This window comes from Lactuca virosa, chromosome 7, assembly GCF_052849685.1.
Source record: "Lactuca virosa cultivar CGN04683 chromosome 7, Lactuca_virosa_CGN04683_v6, whole genome shotgun sequence".
Classification (NCBI taxonomy): Eukaryota; Viridiplantae; Streptophyta; class Magnoliopsida; order Asterales; family Asteraceae; genus Lactuca; species Lactuca virosa.
Genome location: NC_136432.1, coordinates 152,417,345 through 152,435,685, shown reverse-complemented (window position 1 = coordinate 152,435,685; position 18,341 = coordinate 152,417,345). Strand labels below are relative to the sequence as shown.

Genomic DNA, 18,341 nt, shown 5'->3' with positions numbered 1-18,341 from the left:
AAAATCCTGAAAAGATAAACAAAAAAAAAGAGAAGATTTATCCGCATTGATCTTAGAAAATAATAAAATCAAAGCCAACTACAATATTACTAATCTACATGTGTAGAAAACGGTTGTTGAGAATCAATATTGCAGAAGAAGATCCGAAGAGACAGGAGAATATGTCAAACCCGTTAACCACTTCTACATTACGATGTTGTCCAGAGTATCTACACAAATAATACATCTTCACATAAAAATTTCAAACCCAAGAAGACAAACACGATCTACTTTTAATAGATAGATGAAGAGGTGAGCAGAGATTGTGGGACTGGAGACCAGAGCGGGTAACAATAGCCTCACTACCATTAAGTCACGGATCGAAGGAAATCACGGCAGGGAAAGATAAGGGTATTCAACATTTCAAAATTGAATTCCATAATAACCACCTTAATTCAAACCATCTAAGGCGATCAAGAACCGAGAGATAGGAGCCGAGATACAGAAATCATGATTAAAAATCGTTGATAAGTGTTGAATTTTGATAAGCTTTGAAGATTCAAAGTTGAAATCTGTAAATTCCTTAAAACCTGGAATCCGTTAAATCTTGACCAAATGTCTCAAGGGCATATTTGGTAGTTTACTTTTAAAAAAAATATATGTTGAGGAGATGCCACATGTCAAAAAATGACTCTTTTGTTAGATAGGAGATACAAAAAGGTTCAATTTTTAAAAGTTCTTTTCGTAGTTCACTGGTAATGTCTTATACAAACATATCCTTGAACATGAACTCGATGCGTAAAGCCAAAAACCATACACTTTATTAAGCTAAAAACATACATTTACAATCCACAGATGTAAAAAAGCAAGATTTATGACTGAAAAGATAAATGGATCAAATGTGAACGAAACATTTGTTACCTCATTGAGTAATTTCATCGAACACTTGGTGTTCGATTGAAAGCCAATGAATCTTCTCGAACCGTTTCCTAATATTTAAACCATTTTGAGAACAATCGTAGAGGCTTCTTATGGTGTGCAAGATAGGTCTAATGGAAAAAACATTTGTATGCATTTCTTTCGGTGCATCAAGACCCACAGACAAAAGGAAAATGGAGAAAAGTTTGGAGAATGTTCAAAAAATTGCATAAACTACAAAATGAAACCTGATCTTCATTTCCATGTGGTTGAAGCAAGGCAAGAGAACACAAAATTTTGAGTAAACAACTGAATTATAAGTGTAATACGAATCTCCACTTGTAATAAACTGACATTTAAACACATAGAGAGAAACCTATATCAATACAACAATTGGAGATGACGAAGGTGGTAGAAGGCGGTGGAGCGATGTAGAAAGGATCTGTGAAAAAAAAAACCTACACCTTCAATTTTGTATTAGATTAGTTTGATGAGTTGTTGTGATTTTAGAAGGAGTCAGTTTCTGATATTCTGTAATTTCTTGGTTTCTTGGGATTTTATATGAGAAATCATGCAAGGAGTAGAAATGATTCTTCAACAATCTCCGTGATTTCGGTGCTGATTTATTGCACAGAAGTTGGAAACTCTTAATTGTTTCCAATGAAGAGCGAGAATGAAGGCGGATGGGGTACTAAGAGGCACAAAGGGCATTATCGGAACTTCACTTGGAAACTTTGAGCGGGAAAAGTAGCTTGGGAGGGGCTTAGCAACTGCCACGTGGCATAATTCTATTGTTTTATTATAATAGAGGATATAGATCCTTAAATATTGTTCTATCAAAACTAAAATCGTATTTTACATACTTGTTTTATTGATTATTATAAATTAATCTATAGTACAAACATTGTATATGGATTTTAAAATATAGGAGTATTATTTTTCACATGCAATTTAAGCCGAACTTCACCATTTTCTATTTGAATAGATTATACCCTAAATCCCATAGGGAAAATGACTTATCAAGGTAATTAACTTTTCAGTATGTTCACATCTGGGTAACTATTTTTTTTTTTTGTATACATCTAGGTAACAAACTTGTTGGAAGTGTTCACATATGACCATTATGACCTGCTGTAGCAGGTTACATCCTAGATATGAACATTTTCAACAAGTTCGTTACCTAGATGTGTACAAAAAAAGTAGTTACCCAAATATAAACAAAACGAAAAGTAAGAGTAAATTACACGAATGGTCCCTGTGGTTTGGGGGAATTTGTGTTTTTGGTCCCTAACTGATTTTTTTAACTCGGATGGTCCCTACTGTTTATTTTTGTTGCACGTTTGGTCCCTGTCTTACCTAAAAAGACTATTGTGCCCTTATTAATTTATTTTTTAAATAATTTTCTTATTTATGTATTTATTTTTTATATATTTAAAAAAATTAATAGACCCCACACATCTGTATCTCCTCACCATAAACCTGAAACCACATTTGAGAAATTTAACGTGGGGGTTCCCGTGGCTTGTGGTATAAGACCTTGTCCCGTGGCTTGTAGTATAAGACCTTGGAGGGTTTCCATGGCATCCTAGTATATCTGCTTGTATAGTTTGCATTATGTCTTGTTTGGTAGTGAAGACCTTGTGGGGGTTCCCAAGGCAGGAAGACTATGTGGGGGTTCCCATGGCAGATAAGACCACGTGGGGGTTCCCGTGGCATTAGGTGTAAGACCCTGGAGGGTTTCCATGGCTTCTTTATATGTTGTATGCATGGCTTATGAGATATGTGTAGCTTTATAAGCTAATTTGATATGTGTATGTGGTTTGTGTGTGGGTATGCTCTGGGGGACTCACTAAGCATTAGCTTACAGTTTGTGGATTTGTTTCAGGTACATCAGAGCCCAAGGGCAAGAGCAAAGCTTGATGGCGCGACTTACACTCTCTCGTACTTTTGTGGGACACTCTGATGTTTGGAATAAAAGTTGTATTTGAATTATGTTTTGAAAACAATTATAACTGGATTTCTTGATATTAGAAATGTGTTTAATTATTCAAAAATGAAAATTTTCTTTGTAAAAATTTGGTCGTTACAAGAAGGGATCGTGAAGACGTCGATATCACTAAAGATGGAAAATAAATAGAAGTTGAGGAGGATGAGAGATGTGATGGTGAGGAGATACAAATATATATATAGTCTATTAATTTTTTTAAATATATAAAGAATAAATACATAAATAAGAAAATTAATTAATAAGGGCAAAATAGTCTTTTTAGGTAAGACAAAGACCAAACGCATAACAAAAATAAACAGTAGGGATCATCCGAGTTAAAAAAATAAATTAATTAAAAAATAAACAGTAGGGACAATCCGAGGAGATATAGATATGTGGGGTCTATTAATTTTTTTAAATATATAAAAAAATAAATACATAAATAAGAAAATTAATTAAAAAATAAATTAATAAGGGCACAATAGTCTTTTTAGGTAAGACAGGGACCAAACGCGCAACAAAAATAAATAGTAGGGACCATCCGAGTTAAAAAAATAAGTTAGGGACCAAAAACACAAATTCCTCCAAACCACAGGGACCATTCGAGTAATTTACTCTTACTTTTTGTTTTGTTCATATTTGGTTAATTATTTTTTTTGTACACATCTAGGTAACGAACTTGTCAAAAGTGTTCACATATAGGATCTAATCTGCTACAGTAGATCATAATGGTTATATGTGAACACTTCCAACAAGTTTGTTACCCAGATGTATAAAAAAAAAAAAAAAAATAATTACCAATGTCATCATACCAAAAGTTAATTACTTGACAAGTCATTTTCCCAAATCCCATATTAAAGTTTAAATCGATCCAAATCCCCGACTTCCAATATGATGACAGAGCCGCCTGATTCCGGCCCCAGTATAAAATGCTTCCGTAAAATCGAAAGAATTCGATTTAACATCTCACACTTCCAATCCATCCATGGTGTCATTATATTTCAAGAACTACATCTACCACTAGATCTCTCTCGCTTCTGATTCGTCAACTCACAACGATTGATTCACTTTATACTACGTACACCACCATCAAATCAAATCAAAATCAATACAATCAACAACAACAACGTCACGTCGCCATTTCAAAATGGGTTGGAGGAATGAAGAAGATGAAAGAAGATCACCATCATCATCGCCACTTGTAAACGATGCGTTGCTTTTAACAACCATGTGTATCATTGGTCTCTCTGTTGACGTTCACATCAAGGATGGGTCCATCTATTCTGGAATCTTTCACACTGCCTGTGTTGACGACCGTTATGGTATGTAGGTTTTTATGTTTTGATTCTATTGATTTATGATCTAAATTTTTTGATTCGTTCTTCGCAGTTATTGTTAATAGTAGTTTTTTGTCGATATTTGATTTTGAAATGCCATTTCAATGGTGAAAAGTTCTATAATTATGGTATCTTTTGATTACTTTTTGGTGGTTTTATAAAATTGCATGCTAATTTGTCTTGGTTATGAATCTGAATCTATTATGCTTCTTGATAATTTCCATTGGAATAAGTTTTTGCAGTCAATACTTGATCTTCAAATGCAATTGACAATAGAAAAGTTTGTTTTTCCACCATTAGCATCTGCTAAAACTTGCAAATAGACTTATCCAATTTAGAAACTAATAGTAATCAATCCTACCATTTAGGTAAATCAGTGTCTCCTCAACTGAAGTCTCTAAATTTCTTGAAGGGATTATGTGATATTGTACAATCAAAAGCAAATGATTAGGTGTGATAAAACATTGTTTATTAAATAGTGATTAAATGTGTTTCTACCATTTGAACTTGTAATTATCTAAGGATCTTAAAGAAAACACTGATATAAGAAGATATATATATATATATATATATATATATATATATATATATATATATATATATATATATAGTTAGAAAATAACCTTAGTTGCAGCTAGTATCAAAAACTGATTGTTCAAAGTTTGATCCCTAACTAATAGGATTATCATGAGCAAAAATAGGTTATATCCAAACACTAGAAACTGATTACTGTTATATAGCAAAGTATTTTATCTATTTTTTGATGTAAGATTGCATTTTGTATTGGTGTAGCTATTGTGTTGAAGCAAGCAAGGATGATCAAGAAGGGGAGTTGTGATTCAAATGTGGCAAATGAGGGGGTGATAGGAACACTTATAATTCAATCAGAGGATCTTGTCCAAGTGGTTGCTAAGGTAACAAATTTATCATTTTTTACATCTTTTATGGTTTATAAATTTTATTACAAGTAAGTATAATAGTATAAAACCTGTCTCACATTGTCTGGAGGGGGGAAACGAAAGCATTCCTTATAAGGGTGTTGGATACCTCTCCTACAAGGACGCCTTTTAAAGCCATGAGGGCAACAGATCCCATCAAAACTCTGATCTCATATACTAAATTATTTATGTATTTATTTATTTTTTCAGAGAGTAGTGCTTCCAGCAGATGGTTTTGTTGGACATGAGACAGGGGATGATACAGGGGCAGTTGCATGCTCTTTCCCTTCTAATGGAACTCAACTGACTGAAGGAAATAAAACAATGTCCACAAAGTCAAACGTTGACCAACCTCAAGCTAATCAAACAAAGTATGCCTTTCTTTTTAAGTTTTTTGAAATTTTGTTTATAGTTTAATGGAAATCTTAAGCTATTGTAAGATTGCAATAATCGCCTTTCGTTGGTTTTGGGTTTTTGGAATTGCTAGTTTTTTCAAAAAATATGTAGATTAAATAAGAGTAAAGTAAGGATATATATATAAGTAATTCTGTTTTGTAGTATTGTTTTGAATCTTTATTCAGATGGAACATGTTGTTACTCACATTTATTAGTGCAGATGCTTGTCTGGAACTGACAACGGGTTTCCTACTCACTCAACCAATACTCTTGAAGTCAATAAAAATACAAATGCCAAAGTTTCAACAAAGGTGACATTTTTGGAAAATTTGATGAGTGAATATACATTATACATTTGAATTGAATTTTAGGGGTATTTGGATTTGTGTTTTGAAAGTGATTATGTAATGGTTTCATTTGCAATCTCTGATATATTCTTCATAAACTACAGAAAGAAGAAGCTTTGAAGGATTCAGATGATAATAGGTGAGGATGAGAAGGGCATTTACGTCTTTTTTACAATTGCGATATCGAGAGCAATTCTCTATCCCATCTTTTTGGGTGGGACAAAAATTTGCAATTTTTGTCTTGTGTAATGAATGGGGGGCCTTAACCATGACAAAAAAGGGTATTTGCGTCTTTTGCACAATCTGAGTTTTTGAATGAATTGCTTATGTTATGGCAGAAAGAACAAAAGTTATCAAAGTAACAACCAAAAGGAATCAATTGTGAGTTCATCATCAACTCCAACCGAAACCATCACTTCAAAAATCCCAAATTCTAATCAAACTGCTAAGGTATATATTTGAAGCATATACTGATTCATAATCAATTCAGGGTTTTTCAAAACTGATTAAACTTAACTTTTTATTCAGGAATTTAAACTTAATCCAGGAGCAAAATTATTTTCTCCTTCATTTCCAAATAAAAGATCAGCTACTCCTCCGGTGATACCCACCGCAGCAAATCTTGCATACGTTCAGGACGGTTATCCGGCGGTACAAGTGGCGGCACCACCGCCAGAAGTTGAAATCGGCCCGTATGCTCCTCGTTCTTTACCGGTTAAGTTTTTTCCTTATGGTGGAAATGGAGGTGGCGATGTACAACAACATCCTCCACCTGTAAGTTTTTATAAAAAATTTGGAATTTAGATTTTGGATTGTTAAATTTATCCAAAATATTGAATTTGTATGTTGTTAATTTTTGGTTGTAGATTGTTGGATATATGACAAATAGAGGTCAACCGGTTAGATATAGCAATCAATATCATCCGGTTCAAACTACACCAACCTATGTTCAACCGGGGGCTCAAAATGTACACATTCATTTTTATATTATACTGTAAATCTAAATCTATCTGTAGTTTAGGGTTTAAGGTTTAGGGTTTTGCTGATTCCGTGTTGATTGTTACAGGTAATGGTTGGAAGATTTGGACCGGTTGTCTATGTTCATCCAGTCTCTCAAGTAAGACCTTTCAATCTTTTGGTGGGCCCCATTTGACAAGTTTTAATATTTTTTGATTTTTTTTTTAATTTCTTGAAGGACATGGTCCCGAGCACGACGGGTTTCTCTCAAGTGAATACATGCTCTATCTTGACTCCACACCAAGTACATGTCCCTAAACACCAAGGTATGTAATGACTTTCCATTCCATGATTTGTGTATTCAATTCCATCGGATTCATTCAGATTCCGTTATTCATGGAATTCACTATTCCATGGGGGTATGGAAGAAATTCAGTTTCATTCATTTCCTTGTTTGTTAAAAGATGTAAATACCCTTACTATGTATATATAAATGGAGTTTCGTTTGGTTCATGCCAAGAAAATGATGGGGCGTTTGGTTCGCATGATGTTTTTGGAAGGGATGGAATCTGCCAAAGGAATTGGAATTTTAAGGAATCATAACTGCTGTTGACATGAAATGGAATGGAGTGCAATAAGAGAAATTATCTCTTGGAATTAATTTTTATTTTTGTTTATTTAATATATTTGGGTATTCTAGTCTTTTAATAAAAAAAAAAATGAAGGATACAATTGAATTCCTTCCACCTATATACCCCTTGGAATGGTGAAATGCATCCACAAAGCATACAATTTAGTTTAACAAATTTTATTCCTTCAAAAATTTGGATAATTTTTAAACTTTTGGTTATATGTATTTTTTTTTTCAACTATGTAAATATATTTATAGTAAGGGTATTATTTTGTCTTTTAATAAAACAAAATTTTGAACGCAATTGAATTCCTTTGACCCTAAATTCATCAAACATTGAATCTGAAGGATTTTGACGAAATTCATTAACACGCCATGGAACGGAATCTCAGATTCCATTCCTTTTAACAGTTTAATATCCTAAAGGGTATAAAAGTAAAAAAAGCTTGTTGTGTTGCAGGAAGTGCAGCAGCCCAAGCATTGCAGCTATGTGCAACACCACCATTTATAGCAGCCGCCGCCGGTGGTGGTGGTGGTCAAACCCCGTTTATGTTACCGGGACACCACATTCCCATTTCACAACCGCCTTACCCCATCATCCGCCCAATGCCGCCCCCTGGATCTAATGCTTTTTTAGTATCAAAGTTTTCTTGAAAAGGTCTTCTCTCTCATCAAGTTTTGACATTTTTTAAATTTTGTGTTTACTTTTTTGGTGCTTCGTTCTGTTTTCTTTCTTTTTGTAATTCAAATACAGGGTGGGTTGGAAATTGGTTATAGCTAAAAATATGGTCATATAGATTTTTTTTATAGGAGTTTGAGTTTAAAACTCGTTTTGTTTGATAATTCGATTCTTTTTTTTTTTTGTGGGGTTATTAGGAGAGAATGCTATCATGTCATTTGAAACTTGGACAATATATGGTAAGTGTTTCTTGTGGCTAGGCCACCAATTTAGGTGTTTGTTAAGATTAAAACATAACAAAGAACATTGTATCTGTATGTATGTTTGTGCACTATGATTCATACTGATGATTAAAACATTACAATTTGTAGTCTAGTCCCGTCGAAAAAAATTGGCACTAGGGTGTGCAAAAAAAAATCGTAACCATACAATAAATTTAAAATATAAAAGTTGTAACCGAAAAACTAAACTAAAGAAACTTAAAGATTGCTGTCTTTACATTAATTTTTAGCAAAAAGAAATTACAGACTGATTTGGGTTTCTCAAAAATGAAATGAACATAAGCAAACATCAATTCCTTTACAAGTTTAATTGATTAAGGGTTTTCATAAATATCGAACAATCCTCTATGATTTCTATTAAAAATAAAAAAATAAAAATAATGTTATGTCATCTTGTATTATTGTTTTAATAAATTAAATGTTTTTATCTGAACGTAATTGATGAAAGTAAAAATAAATAAATTCAAAAAATCAAACATAGTAGATTTTTTCAATATAAAAAACCAAAACTTTTTATTAAATTTCTTATTGACTGGAAAGCTAGCTAATAAGAAAAATGATAGTTCTTAGAGGGTGTTTGGGAGTGTTTTTCAATCAACTTATTGGTTTTTTGGAAAAGTAAAAAATTTCTGGCTTTTTGAAAGCTATTTTTTACACTAAAAAGTTGGTGTTTACCAAACAATTTTTTAACTTATTGGTTTTTTTGAAAAAACAATAAGTTAATAAGTCATTTTGAAAATCACTCCCAAACACTCCCTTATTCCCATGGATGCAAAACCTTTAAAAGCTTGTCTCTTCCTTGTAAGGAAGTAGGGAGTCATTCCCTCCCAACCCATTCAACTCACTGCCATATTTTTCTTTTTCATTTTTCTTCACATTTTTTAACTCACACCACACGTAACCCTATCTTTCTCAACCCATTCTATTAAAAAAATATATACAAAACAATCAAGGTAAAATCTTAATTAGCAATAGAGTTACCGCCGATACCACTCCCTCTTCAGCGGGTTGTTGAATTGGTTTCACTAACCCACTTCATCCTCTCTCTCTCTCTCTCTCTCTCATTTTCTCTTGTACCATGTGTTTTAAGACTTGTATCTTAGTTGTTTTGTATTTTTTTAATTGAGTGGGTTGAGAAAGATAGGATTTCCATATGTTGTGGGTTGGGAAAGATGAAGAAAAAAGAGACAAAAATTGATGTGATAGTAGATTCAGTGGGTTGGGAGGGAATGACTCCCTCCTCCCTAACAAGTTACAACTCAAAAGAAGCAAGAATTTATAAAGCATTTAACGCAACAAAACAAGATCAAACCATCTTCCATTGTATGCAATGATTGACTAGTTTAACCAAATATCGACTCTTTTTTGCAAGTTCGAGAAAGTTAGGAAGCCAGTCCTTTTCTATTTTAAAACAACATAATCAAGGTAACTTTTTCTATTAAACATAAATAACTACACACATTCCAATCCCCTTCTAGGCTCTATCATGTGTAATTTCACTGATCCTTAAACTCCTTTGTTGAATTGAAAATCTAAAATATAGATACAAGTACTCACCAACCATGGCTTTGTCATTTTCATGTGCATTTTGTATAGGTCTAATAAATTTCCTTCTTTCACTACCTTTTCTTTCGTCTGATGAAGACCCAGACAACAAAAGTTCAATATTTCAGTGTCTTCTTGTGTAACTTCAACTAGCTACCTTTGTCGTAGACACACCTCTAACCCATTCAACATCCTTATTAGTGTTCATGTGTGTAACACTGTCATAATCAACTAATTGTGGGTCTTTGTCCAAGTTAACTATGGGTGCAACACTGTCATGCTCAACTAGGTGGGTTTTTGTCCGAGTCAACTGTGGGGATGCAAATTAGTTTTCCCATGCTCTGCTATGTTATATACCTCTATTATCTTATGTTCACCAACAAATGTACACAAATGATCACAACCCAATACAAACAACCTGGAATCCAAATCGTTGAATGGCCTTTGAAAATAATACTTGAGAAGACTACATTCACCAAATACCCAAGTCATCTATCATGTTATCAATATTGTGAAAGGAAAAGGCATTGATGTCCAATTTATCAACATAATGTTGCTTCCCATTGATATACTTTTTTTCTGGAAAGTTTATGAGTTCCTCGTTGTGGTGTAAGAGAATGGAAAATATTGTAGGATGATTGGTTGTTGAATTTGGGAAAAGATTACAATCGAACTTATGAAGTAAACGTCAGAGATATTAAGAACTTAACAAGGTCGGTGTAAGCATATTGTATCTACAAATAACATCAATTTCATATGTTGTAGCACATATCCTCCAAGTGACCATTGTAGTTCGTAGTGCTTGAACTGTAGATATTAGGGTTTGCTCTTTTGAATGTTTTTACATGTTTTTTTGGTGACCGATCGTGGGTATGGAAAGAATGATCATGTATAAGCATAAAAGCTTCAGTTTCTCAAATGATGATTTGGCATAGTAAACCATAGGGGCCATTCATACAATTTACTCTTGTTTTTATTTGATCATCATCGTTAATGAAAGTTTAATAAAAATAAAAAAAAATAAAAAAAAAAATTCAGCAAAGCAAACATGGTAGACTTTTCAATATCAAAAACCAAATATTTTTATCAAAAGGCAGACTAGCTGATATAAAATGACAGTCATTAACCCTAAAAAGTTTGTCCCATCCTTTATAACAAGTTACAACTTGGAAGAAGCAAAAATTAATAAAGCATTTAAAACAACAAAACAAGATGAAATCATTTTCCATTGCATACATGAGTAGTTAACACTAACAGAATATCCACTTACTTTTTACCGAAGTTAAAAAAAGTTAGGAAGCCAATGCAATATTTTTCTATTTTAGAAACAACATAATAAACAAGGTAGCTTAGCTTTTTTCTATTAAACATAAATAAAGTGCGCAGACTCTACCCTAACCCTAGCTGTTTGTTGTTTTTTTTTTGTGCGCTTTAATAACTAATAACAAACAGAAACAACAACTAATGAACATCAACATCAGCTTACAGGCTTCATGATCAGTTAGTTTCTTCATCTCTGTTACTGTTTCGGTTAACCATAAAACTTGCAGTTGGATGTCCGTTTCGAGGAGCCTGGTCATCTCCCATATTCTGCTGAACAGCCTACATGTATTTTTTTTAATAAAATTAGCAACCTACTTTACTTTTGCTACCAAACTATAATAGCAATGTACTTTATATTTTTTTAAACCTATAATGGCAATGTACTTTCATTTTGCTATTGATATTGCTATCATCAGTAAATAATATGGAAGTATGTTGCTATTATGAGTAAGAAACTGTAAGTACGTAATTATCTGTAAAATAGTGAAAGTATTTTAAAATGTATTTTTTGGTATTTTATTATAAGAAACGGGATTTTCTTTTGTGCAATGTGTTGTGTTGTAAAGTGTAATTGGTAACTAGTGAGTGACTTTGGGAATACTTAACACTAACAGCATCTCCAACCAAACACCAAAACTCTGTTATTTTTTTATGCTAAATTTGGTGTTAAATCCTCCAATTTACAATTTGGTCCTTCAGATTTGAATGTTATGCATGTTTACTTTCTAATATTGTATAATGATTTTTTAAATGTAATATTTATTACTTGTACTATTATACTCTAAATAATATTTATTTAAATGTATCGGAAATGCAATTTTATGAATATAAGGGTACCATTGAAAATATATCAAATAAAAAAAAGGATACTCTTTTTGTTGTTCAAAATGGTGTAATGGGTTGGAGATAAATCAATGTTTACACCAATAATTACACAATTTGGCACAAAAAAAAAATGGTGTAATGGATTGGAGAGAGTCTAAGAAAATGGAGTGTGAAAATATTACCTGCAAAAGTTCAGTCATTCTCCCAGTGGTCCCCGTATGCATAACGGGTCCGGGTCCGGGTCCCATCACGGGTGCGGGTTGAAAATGGTGAACCGAGTGTCGTGTCTGCAACGGTTCAACAAAAAGAGGCTCATTCATGTCACCAATATCCGTTTCCATTTTCACAACCCGATCCGGTTGACCAACAGTTGACTTACTACTTCCTTCCACCTGTTGACCATCTGTCACACCTTGTTTGACCGAAATATTTTCATTTCCAGACCCTGTAAAATGGGAGCTTGTCTGCGACTCAGAAGCTTGACTTGTTGACCCGTTCGGCGGGTATACTGCCAATGGCAAAACCGAGTGAACCGGTTTCCCTTGTGTGGCCCGCAAATGAGGTGGCGGTTGATTCGGTAATGGCCCGTTTGGTTGAAGAACAACCGGGGTCACATTTCCTCTACCAGGGGTAAAAACGTAATTTTTAGAAGGTGAGTTTGGGAGTGTTGTTTGATCAGGGGAACCGTTGGGAACATAAGTAACGAGCTGCATGTTCTTTTCTTTTGATCGTCTTTTTCGCCTGCGGATTGGAGGTTGCATTTCTGGAAATGGAACTTGGGTTCTTTTGATCATTTCGACATGTGGCGCCACGTCATTATCGGGTGTTATAGGAGCGGTGTGACCTGGCTTGAAGACTGCACCTCTTAGGGTTATATTTGAGTTACCGATTCTGACAGCAAGAAGGTAACCGGCTTCAAAAGTGGCTTCAACTACACCGGTTACGGTTTGACCGATCATGACTTGGGTTGGATCATGGATCGGATCGAGTCGAGGGGTGGTGGTGTGATGTTGGGCAAAAGCGGGTTGCATTCGGGCAGCTTGTGAACGGGCTTTTGCTGCCCGTCTTTCACTCGGATCCTTTCGTGGGCGCCCACGTTTTCGTTTTTCGGGAATCATAAGTGATGCTTCTGGTCTTACTTCTTGGTTGACCGGGTTCATCATTGGATTATAAACAGATATTTTTTAAAAGAATGTAGAGATTTTGTCTGCAATTAGATAAGAATTAAAGATCAGTCATTTGTGAGTTCCAACACATAAATAAAGCTACAAGTCTGATGCAATTGTCAAAAGGATCTAAGAACCCATAAAAACTTTCGAATATAAAGTTATATAGCTTCATTATCAAAAGAGAAGGATCTGCAGTTAATGACATGCTGAAGCAGATGCATATAAGGAAAAATAAGAAACAATCAATGTAGAAAATTAATATAGGTACTGATAATAATTGGACTGTTGATCAACAGCAAACATGATAGGTCAACTGGAACCCTAATCAGAACCAAATGTTTACTATGTGCGCAAAAGTTAGGTTATTTGGAAGTTGGAACACTTCAAAACAGAAAGTTGAAATGAAGATACAAACCAGTTCAAAAAATCTACTAATCGATCCTACAAGTTGATCCTGAATTTTCTGCACATAATTAACATTTCTTCTTTTATTTAGGTTGGATTATTGATGATCAATTCTAGGTTAACTGATTACTTATTCATTTCGTCTAAGTCCTTTAGCACTCACGGCAACTTGCGCATCAAATAAAACAGCAAATAAGCGATCAGCGAAAAAAGCTCTACATGATACAACATTTGCGAAGTAATCGGTATGTTCAGACATGATCGCATTACACATCGAGCGACTAAAACAAATTTAGTTTCAGATGAGTAAGAAATAGAAAATCGATGAAACGCTGAAATGAGAACAGAAACACAAAGTCAACCGCCTGCACATAATCAGTAGCAAAGATGGAGTAAGATGCAAAACACCACAGATTACCATACAATCGTTGAACGAGGATAAAAATTCCACTCACTTAACATAAAATTACAGCTTATCGAACCTCCTTCCTTTAACAGATCATGCATAAAAGCATCAATTTGAAGACTACAGGAATAAGCATGTACAGTAAATGCATAAAATAGCGAGTAACCATCAAATGTAGGAGCAAATTTTCAGATACCTACTCTATGTCGGATATGGTGATGTAATTTGAAAATCTAGCCGTACCTTTATAGTTTTAGAGGATCGAAAGCGAAATTGACACGGTGATTTGAAACCCTAGATTTTCTGTGTTGAGAGTGAGGAGACTGGGATGGTGAGTCGGAGCTAATTACGGCGTTTTATTAAGAAAAATATCGACCATTTGTGCTTCTAATTTTGGCCTGACAAATTTAAAGGATAAAATTGCACTTACCTCCTCCAAAAATGTAGGTATATACATTTAAGACCCTTTTAATTGGATTAACTACGTTTCATTCCTTGTGGTTTGATGATAAGTTGTATGATGTGGTAGAAGCGTGTGATTATAGACTTCTAGTCATGTGTTTTTATATGGTAATATGATATAATGGAGAACACAAAAATAGTAATTATATAATCATGATTAATAAATAATTGATTTTAGGTTTAAAGGAAATTACCTTATAAGTTATACCACATATTTATTATGTAGGTAAGAAATTTAATGATTTGATGTTGGATCTTTTACTTTGTTTTGTTACGTTAAAATTATTAACTTATTTAGCAATATGCATAAAAATATCAGTTTACGTGAAGAACATGAAATTCAAATCATATTTGGATGCATGCATGCATTATTATCCATACATGAAAACATGTTATGAGTTGTAGCATATTGTCATAGTATATTAGCTATATACGATCAAATAATCTTATTTGTAGTTGAGTATGCAAAACATGGATCTTGTCTTTGTATGTCTATGTCGTACAATGTGTAAAATATGTGTTACTTGACAATCACTAGCTTGCATGCATTTGAAAATGGTAGTGGATAAAAGTTTGATCATACACACCCTCATATTAATGCAATAACACCTTCTTACATTAAGCTACGCTTAAACAATGGACAATTACATTTATATAAACATGAATAGATTAGTTTGTTGTCCTTGAACATTTTATTTGTATTTAATATATACGGATGCTTACAAAATCCAACTTATAACTTAAATGTTATGATGATTTCTATCATACGTACTTAGTCTCGATGTTAATGTTCAAAATTTTACATTTTACTTTTATATCCTTTTCCTTGCTTTCTTTACAATATGGATCATAAGTGTTAACTAACCATAGGCTTTTATCTATATTCGAGGATACATCTTGATTTATTTTTCATAAAATATAGGATAAACATCAAACATTGTGGAAGCTACATCCCGAACACATAACAATTGCAACTAATATATTTTGGGTGTTCAACAACTGAATAGTCTAAATACATATAAACACTACAACATTAACCCGTGTGGCAACGATAATTTCTGACCTATACCAATGACAGGTCGTCGACATAGGGTATACCGATGACAAGTTGTCGGGACTGAGTTGTCGGGATAGGTCAAAAACGTCGTCGACATAGGTGTCGTCAGGATAGATACCCCCTATTCCAACGACCTTTCATCGGTACAGGTTTCGTCGAGAATATTTTCAAAAAAATAAAGTTTTATTAATTACCTGTGGCGACGACATGTTGTCGGGATAAATGATATATATAGCGACAACATGTTAACGGTATAGATACCACCTATAGCGACAACTTGTTGTCGCCACAAGGTTTTCACAGTTGCCGATCAAATACCTATAGCGACGACTTATCGTCGGGATAGCCACTAGGTGTTTTTTTTAGTTTTAATTTACAGACTTTGTACATTACCATTCCTGCATTTTTAAAAAATCCAAACACTTTGAAGCATATATCAATTGAGATACAATAACTAGCTATCATTGTTTAAATTCAAAACATCAAATTCAAGTTTAATATTACAATAAGTAGTTAACATTGTTCAAAATAACACAAAACATCAATCATCATTATCGTCTTCTTCTTCTTCTTCTTCTTTTATCCTCTCGGGCTCGACATTTTGTTGGGAGGTACTTCCTTGTGTATTGGAGTTTAATAGAAAGCTATGAAATGGTGGCGGTTGGAAGTTAGGAATACATGTCGCCAATGATGCATTATATGTTGGATTAGGTGTCTAAACTCATAACTATAATTGGTATGTACTTGACCCGAGAGTAGCATGGTCCATTTTGGGTTGCATTCACCTCTAATCAATTTGATAGGAATGATATTTGAGAAAGAGGTTATTTATGATTTATTAATATATTATAAGTATAATATATTTGAGAAATCATATTATTTAATTAGTATTGATCAAGAATTGATTTGGAATTAATTTAGTGATCAAAAGAGACTATTTAAATTAACGGGGACTGATTATATAAATCAGTGATACATATGGTTTGGGCTATTGATCCATGATGGACTAAGTTTATGTGAGAGTCCATGAAGAGTTAGTCCATATGAGTTATTGGAAAATAAGCCTAAGTGTAAGAATTAGGGTTTACATATGACTCTTGGAATTCTACACTATATATGTATTCCATAAACCCTAAAATCAAGACAAGTGTATTCCACGATGAGTATAGCCGATTTTGTGTGCTCCAGCCTCTCTCTCATTTGTCCTCCTCTTGCTCTTGGTGTTTTGTGAACCATTTGAGGCATCACACTTGAGGTGCTAAGCTTTTGAAAGGCCAAATTCTACAAGCTACAATATAGAGGTATTCATCTAACTTGATTTTATGTTTCAAATATCAAATTGTATGCTAGTTGTAGGTTTCATGCTTTGGATAATTTTTGTTGCATGTATAACTAGAGAAAACTTAGATCCAAAGCATTAGGGTTGTATGTGCACCATTGGAGTGTTATAGTACATAAAACCCAACATTATATTGTTGCAAGTATTCTTGCATTTGTTGTGAGTCAAATTGGGATTGAGATTAAAAAGGTGTGGAAGTGGAACCCCGTCATTTGGAATTAAATCGAAGTTTGTCCATCAGATACTTATGAGCACTTTGGTCTAGATCTTCAAGTTCTTTCATGGCAATCTTAAAATCTACCTCAGTTGTTGCTTTACAAGCCTTCCAGAATATGGTTTCATATTGGGCACCACTATACATTTTTCTCAAGTTTTGGCTAATATGCTTAGCACACTACATGTGCTCTACATATGGAAGGAGTTATTTAATAGCCTCAATCAGAACCTGTTAAAAATTGTAAATTATGTCAAAATAATTATGCAAATAGAAAGAGGAATGAAGGATAAATAAGTAAACAGTCGGCGTACCAGGCTCATACGCCATATGTACGCGATTAATCCGGACACGAGGCTCGCACCCAGTACGCTTAGCGTACTCAGGAGTACGCCCCGCGTACTGGCCTGATTTCAAGTCCTTGGCCAAACGACCTAACCACTTAATAAATTATTATCCAACCCAAAAATTAACATCATACTAAGGTCCTAACCCATAAAGTCGAAGACTTTAAGCCTTTGCATGGCTAAAAACACCCCAAAGTCCAATTCTAGCATCTTAACTCCATTAATAAGAACATCAACCTTGCATGGTTGAACTACCCATCAAGTTATCCCATAAAATCCTAGATCTAGCATAAGAAACCATCAAGGTAGAAGACTAGATTTATCATCCCAAGTTGTTGGAGTATCCCATACTCCCAAACAAGGCTTCAAGGACCAAAGAACGCATAAACAAGGCCTTAAACTAGATCTAGCATAAGAAACCATCAAGGTAGAAGCTTTTGTTTGATTAGTGTCTAAGTCCATAACTATTTTGGTATTTACTTGACCCGATTGTGAGCATGGTCCTTTTGGGTTGCCTTCACACGGGTGACTAGACAGGATGACAATTGAGGAGAGAGGTTGATTAGGGCATAAATATGATTTATTTATTATATTATATGAATAATATATTAATTTGGAATCATATTATTAATTAGTATTTAATCAGAAATTAATCAGGAATTAATTTTGGGATTAAAGGAATTAATTAAAAGTACAGGGGCTGTTTTGTAATTATTTGATAGTTGAGACTTTGGGCTATTGGATCACCTTTATTAAGGCTTGAATGAAAATCCTAGAAGGATCTAGGAGTTTTCGTCCA

The 18,341-nt window shown here is 33.8% G+C and overlaps 2 protein-coding genes across 2 annotated transcripts; one reads left to right on the top strand and one right to left on the bottom strand.

The window, feature by feature from the left end:
- Nucleotides 1-3,776: 3,776 nt before the first annotated feature.
- Nucleotides 3,777-8,486, top strand: LOC145123433 (polyadenylate-binding protein interacting protein). Its single transcript, XM_079058637.1, has 11 exons — nucleotides 3,777-4,206; nucleotides 5,014-5,135; nucleotides 5,370-5,530; nucleotides 5,776-5,866; nucleotides 6,007-6,041; nucleotides 6,241-6,352; nucleotides 6,431-6,676; nucleotides 6,769-6,870; nucleotides 6,969-7,019; nucleotides 7,098-7,185; nucleotides 7,951-8,486. Exons 1-11 carry the CDS (start codon nucleotides 4,032-4,034, stop codon nucleotides 8,142-8,144), a joined length of 1,377 nt encoding a protein of 458 aa, XP_078914763.1. The 5' UTR covers nucleotides 3,777-4,031; the 3' UTR covers nucleotides 8,145-8,486.
- Nucleotides 8,487-11,277: 2,791 nt separating this feature from the next.
- LOC145125912 (uncharacterized) lies at nucleotides 11,278-14,500 on the bottom strand. Its single transcript, XM_079061322.1, has 3 exons — nucleotides 14,367-14,500; nucleotides 12,326-13,350; nucleotides 11,278-11,597 (listed from the first exon to the last, which is right to left on the bottom strand). Exons 2-3 carry the CDS (start codon nucleotides 13,304-13,306, stop codon nucleotides 11,493-11,495), a joined length of 1,086 nt encoding a protein of 361 aa, XP_078917448.1. The 5' UTR covers nucleotides 13,307-13,350; nucleotides 14,367-14,500; the 3' UTR covers nucleotides 11,278-11,492.
- Between the last annotated feature and the right edge of the window lie 3,841 nt (nucleotides 14,501-18,341).

Bases quoted from the DNA above. Each gene is read 5' to 3' on its own strand.
- LOC145123433 (XM_079058637.1), top strand. From the start codon at position 4,032: ATGGGTTGGAGGAATGAAGAAGATGAAAGAAGATCACCATCATCATCG. The intron at 4,207-5,013 runs GTATGTAGGTTT...GTATTGGTGTAG, and splicing joins CTGTGTTGACGACCGTTATG to CTATTGTGTTGAAGCAAGCA. The intron at 5,136-5,369 runs GTAACAAATTTA...TTATTTTTTCAG, and splicing joins TTGTCCAAGTGGTTGCTAAG to AGAGTAGTGCTTCCAGCAGA.
- LOC145125912 (XM_079061322.1), bottom strand. From the start codon at position 13,306: ATGATGAACCCGGTCAACCAAGAAGTAAGACCAGAAGCATCACTTATG. The intron at 11,598-12,325 runs GTAATATTTTCA...AAATACATGTAG, and splicing joins GAATGACTGAACTTTTGCAG to GCTGTTCAGCAGAATATGGG.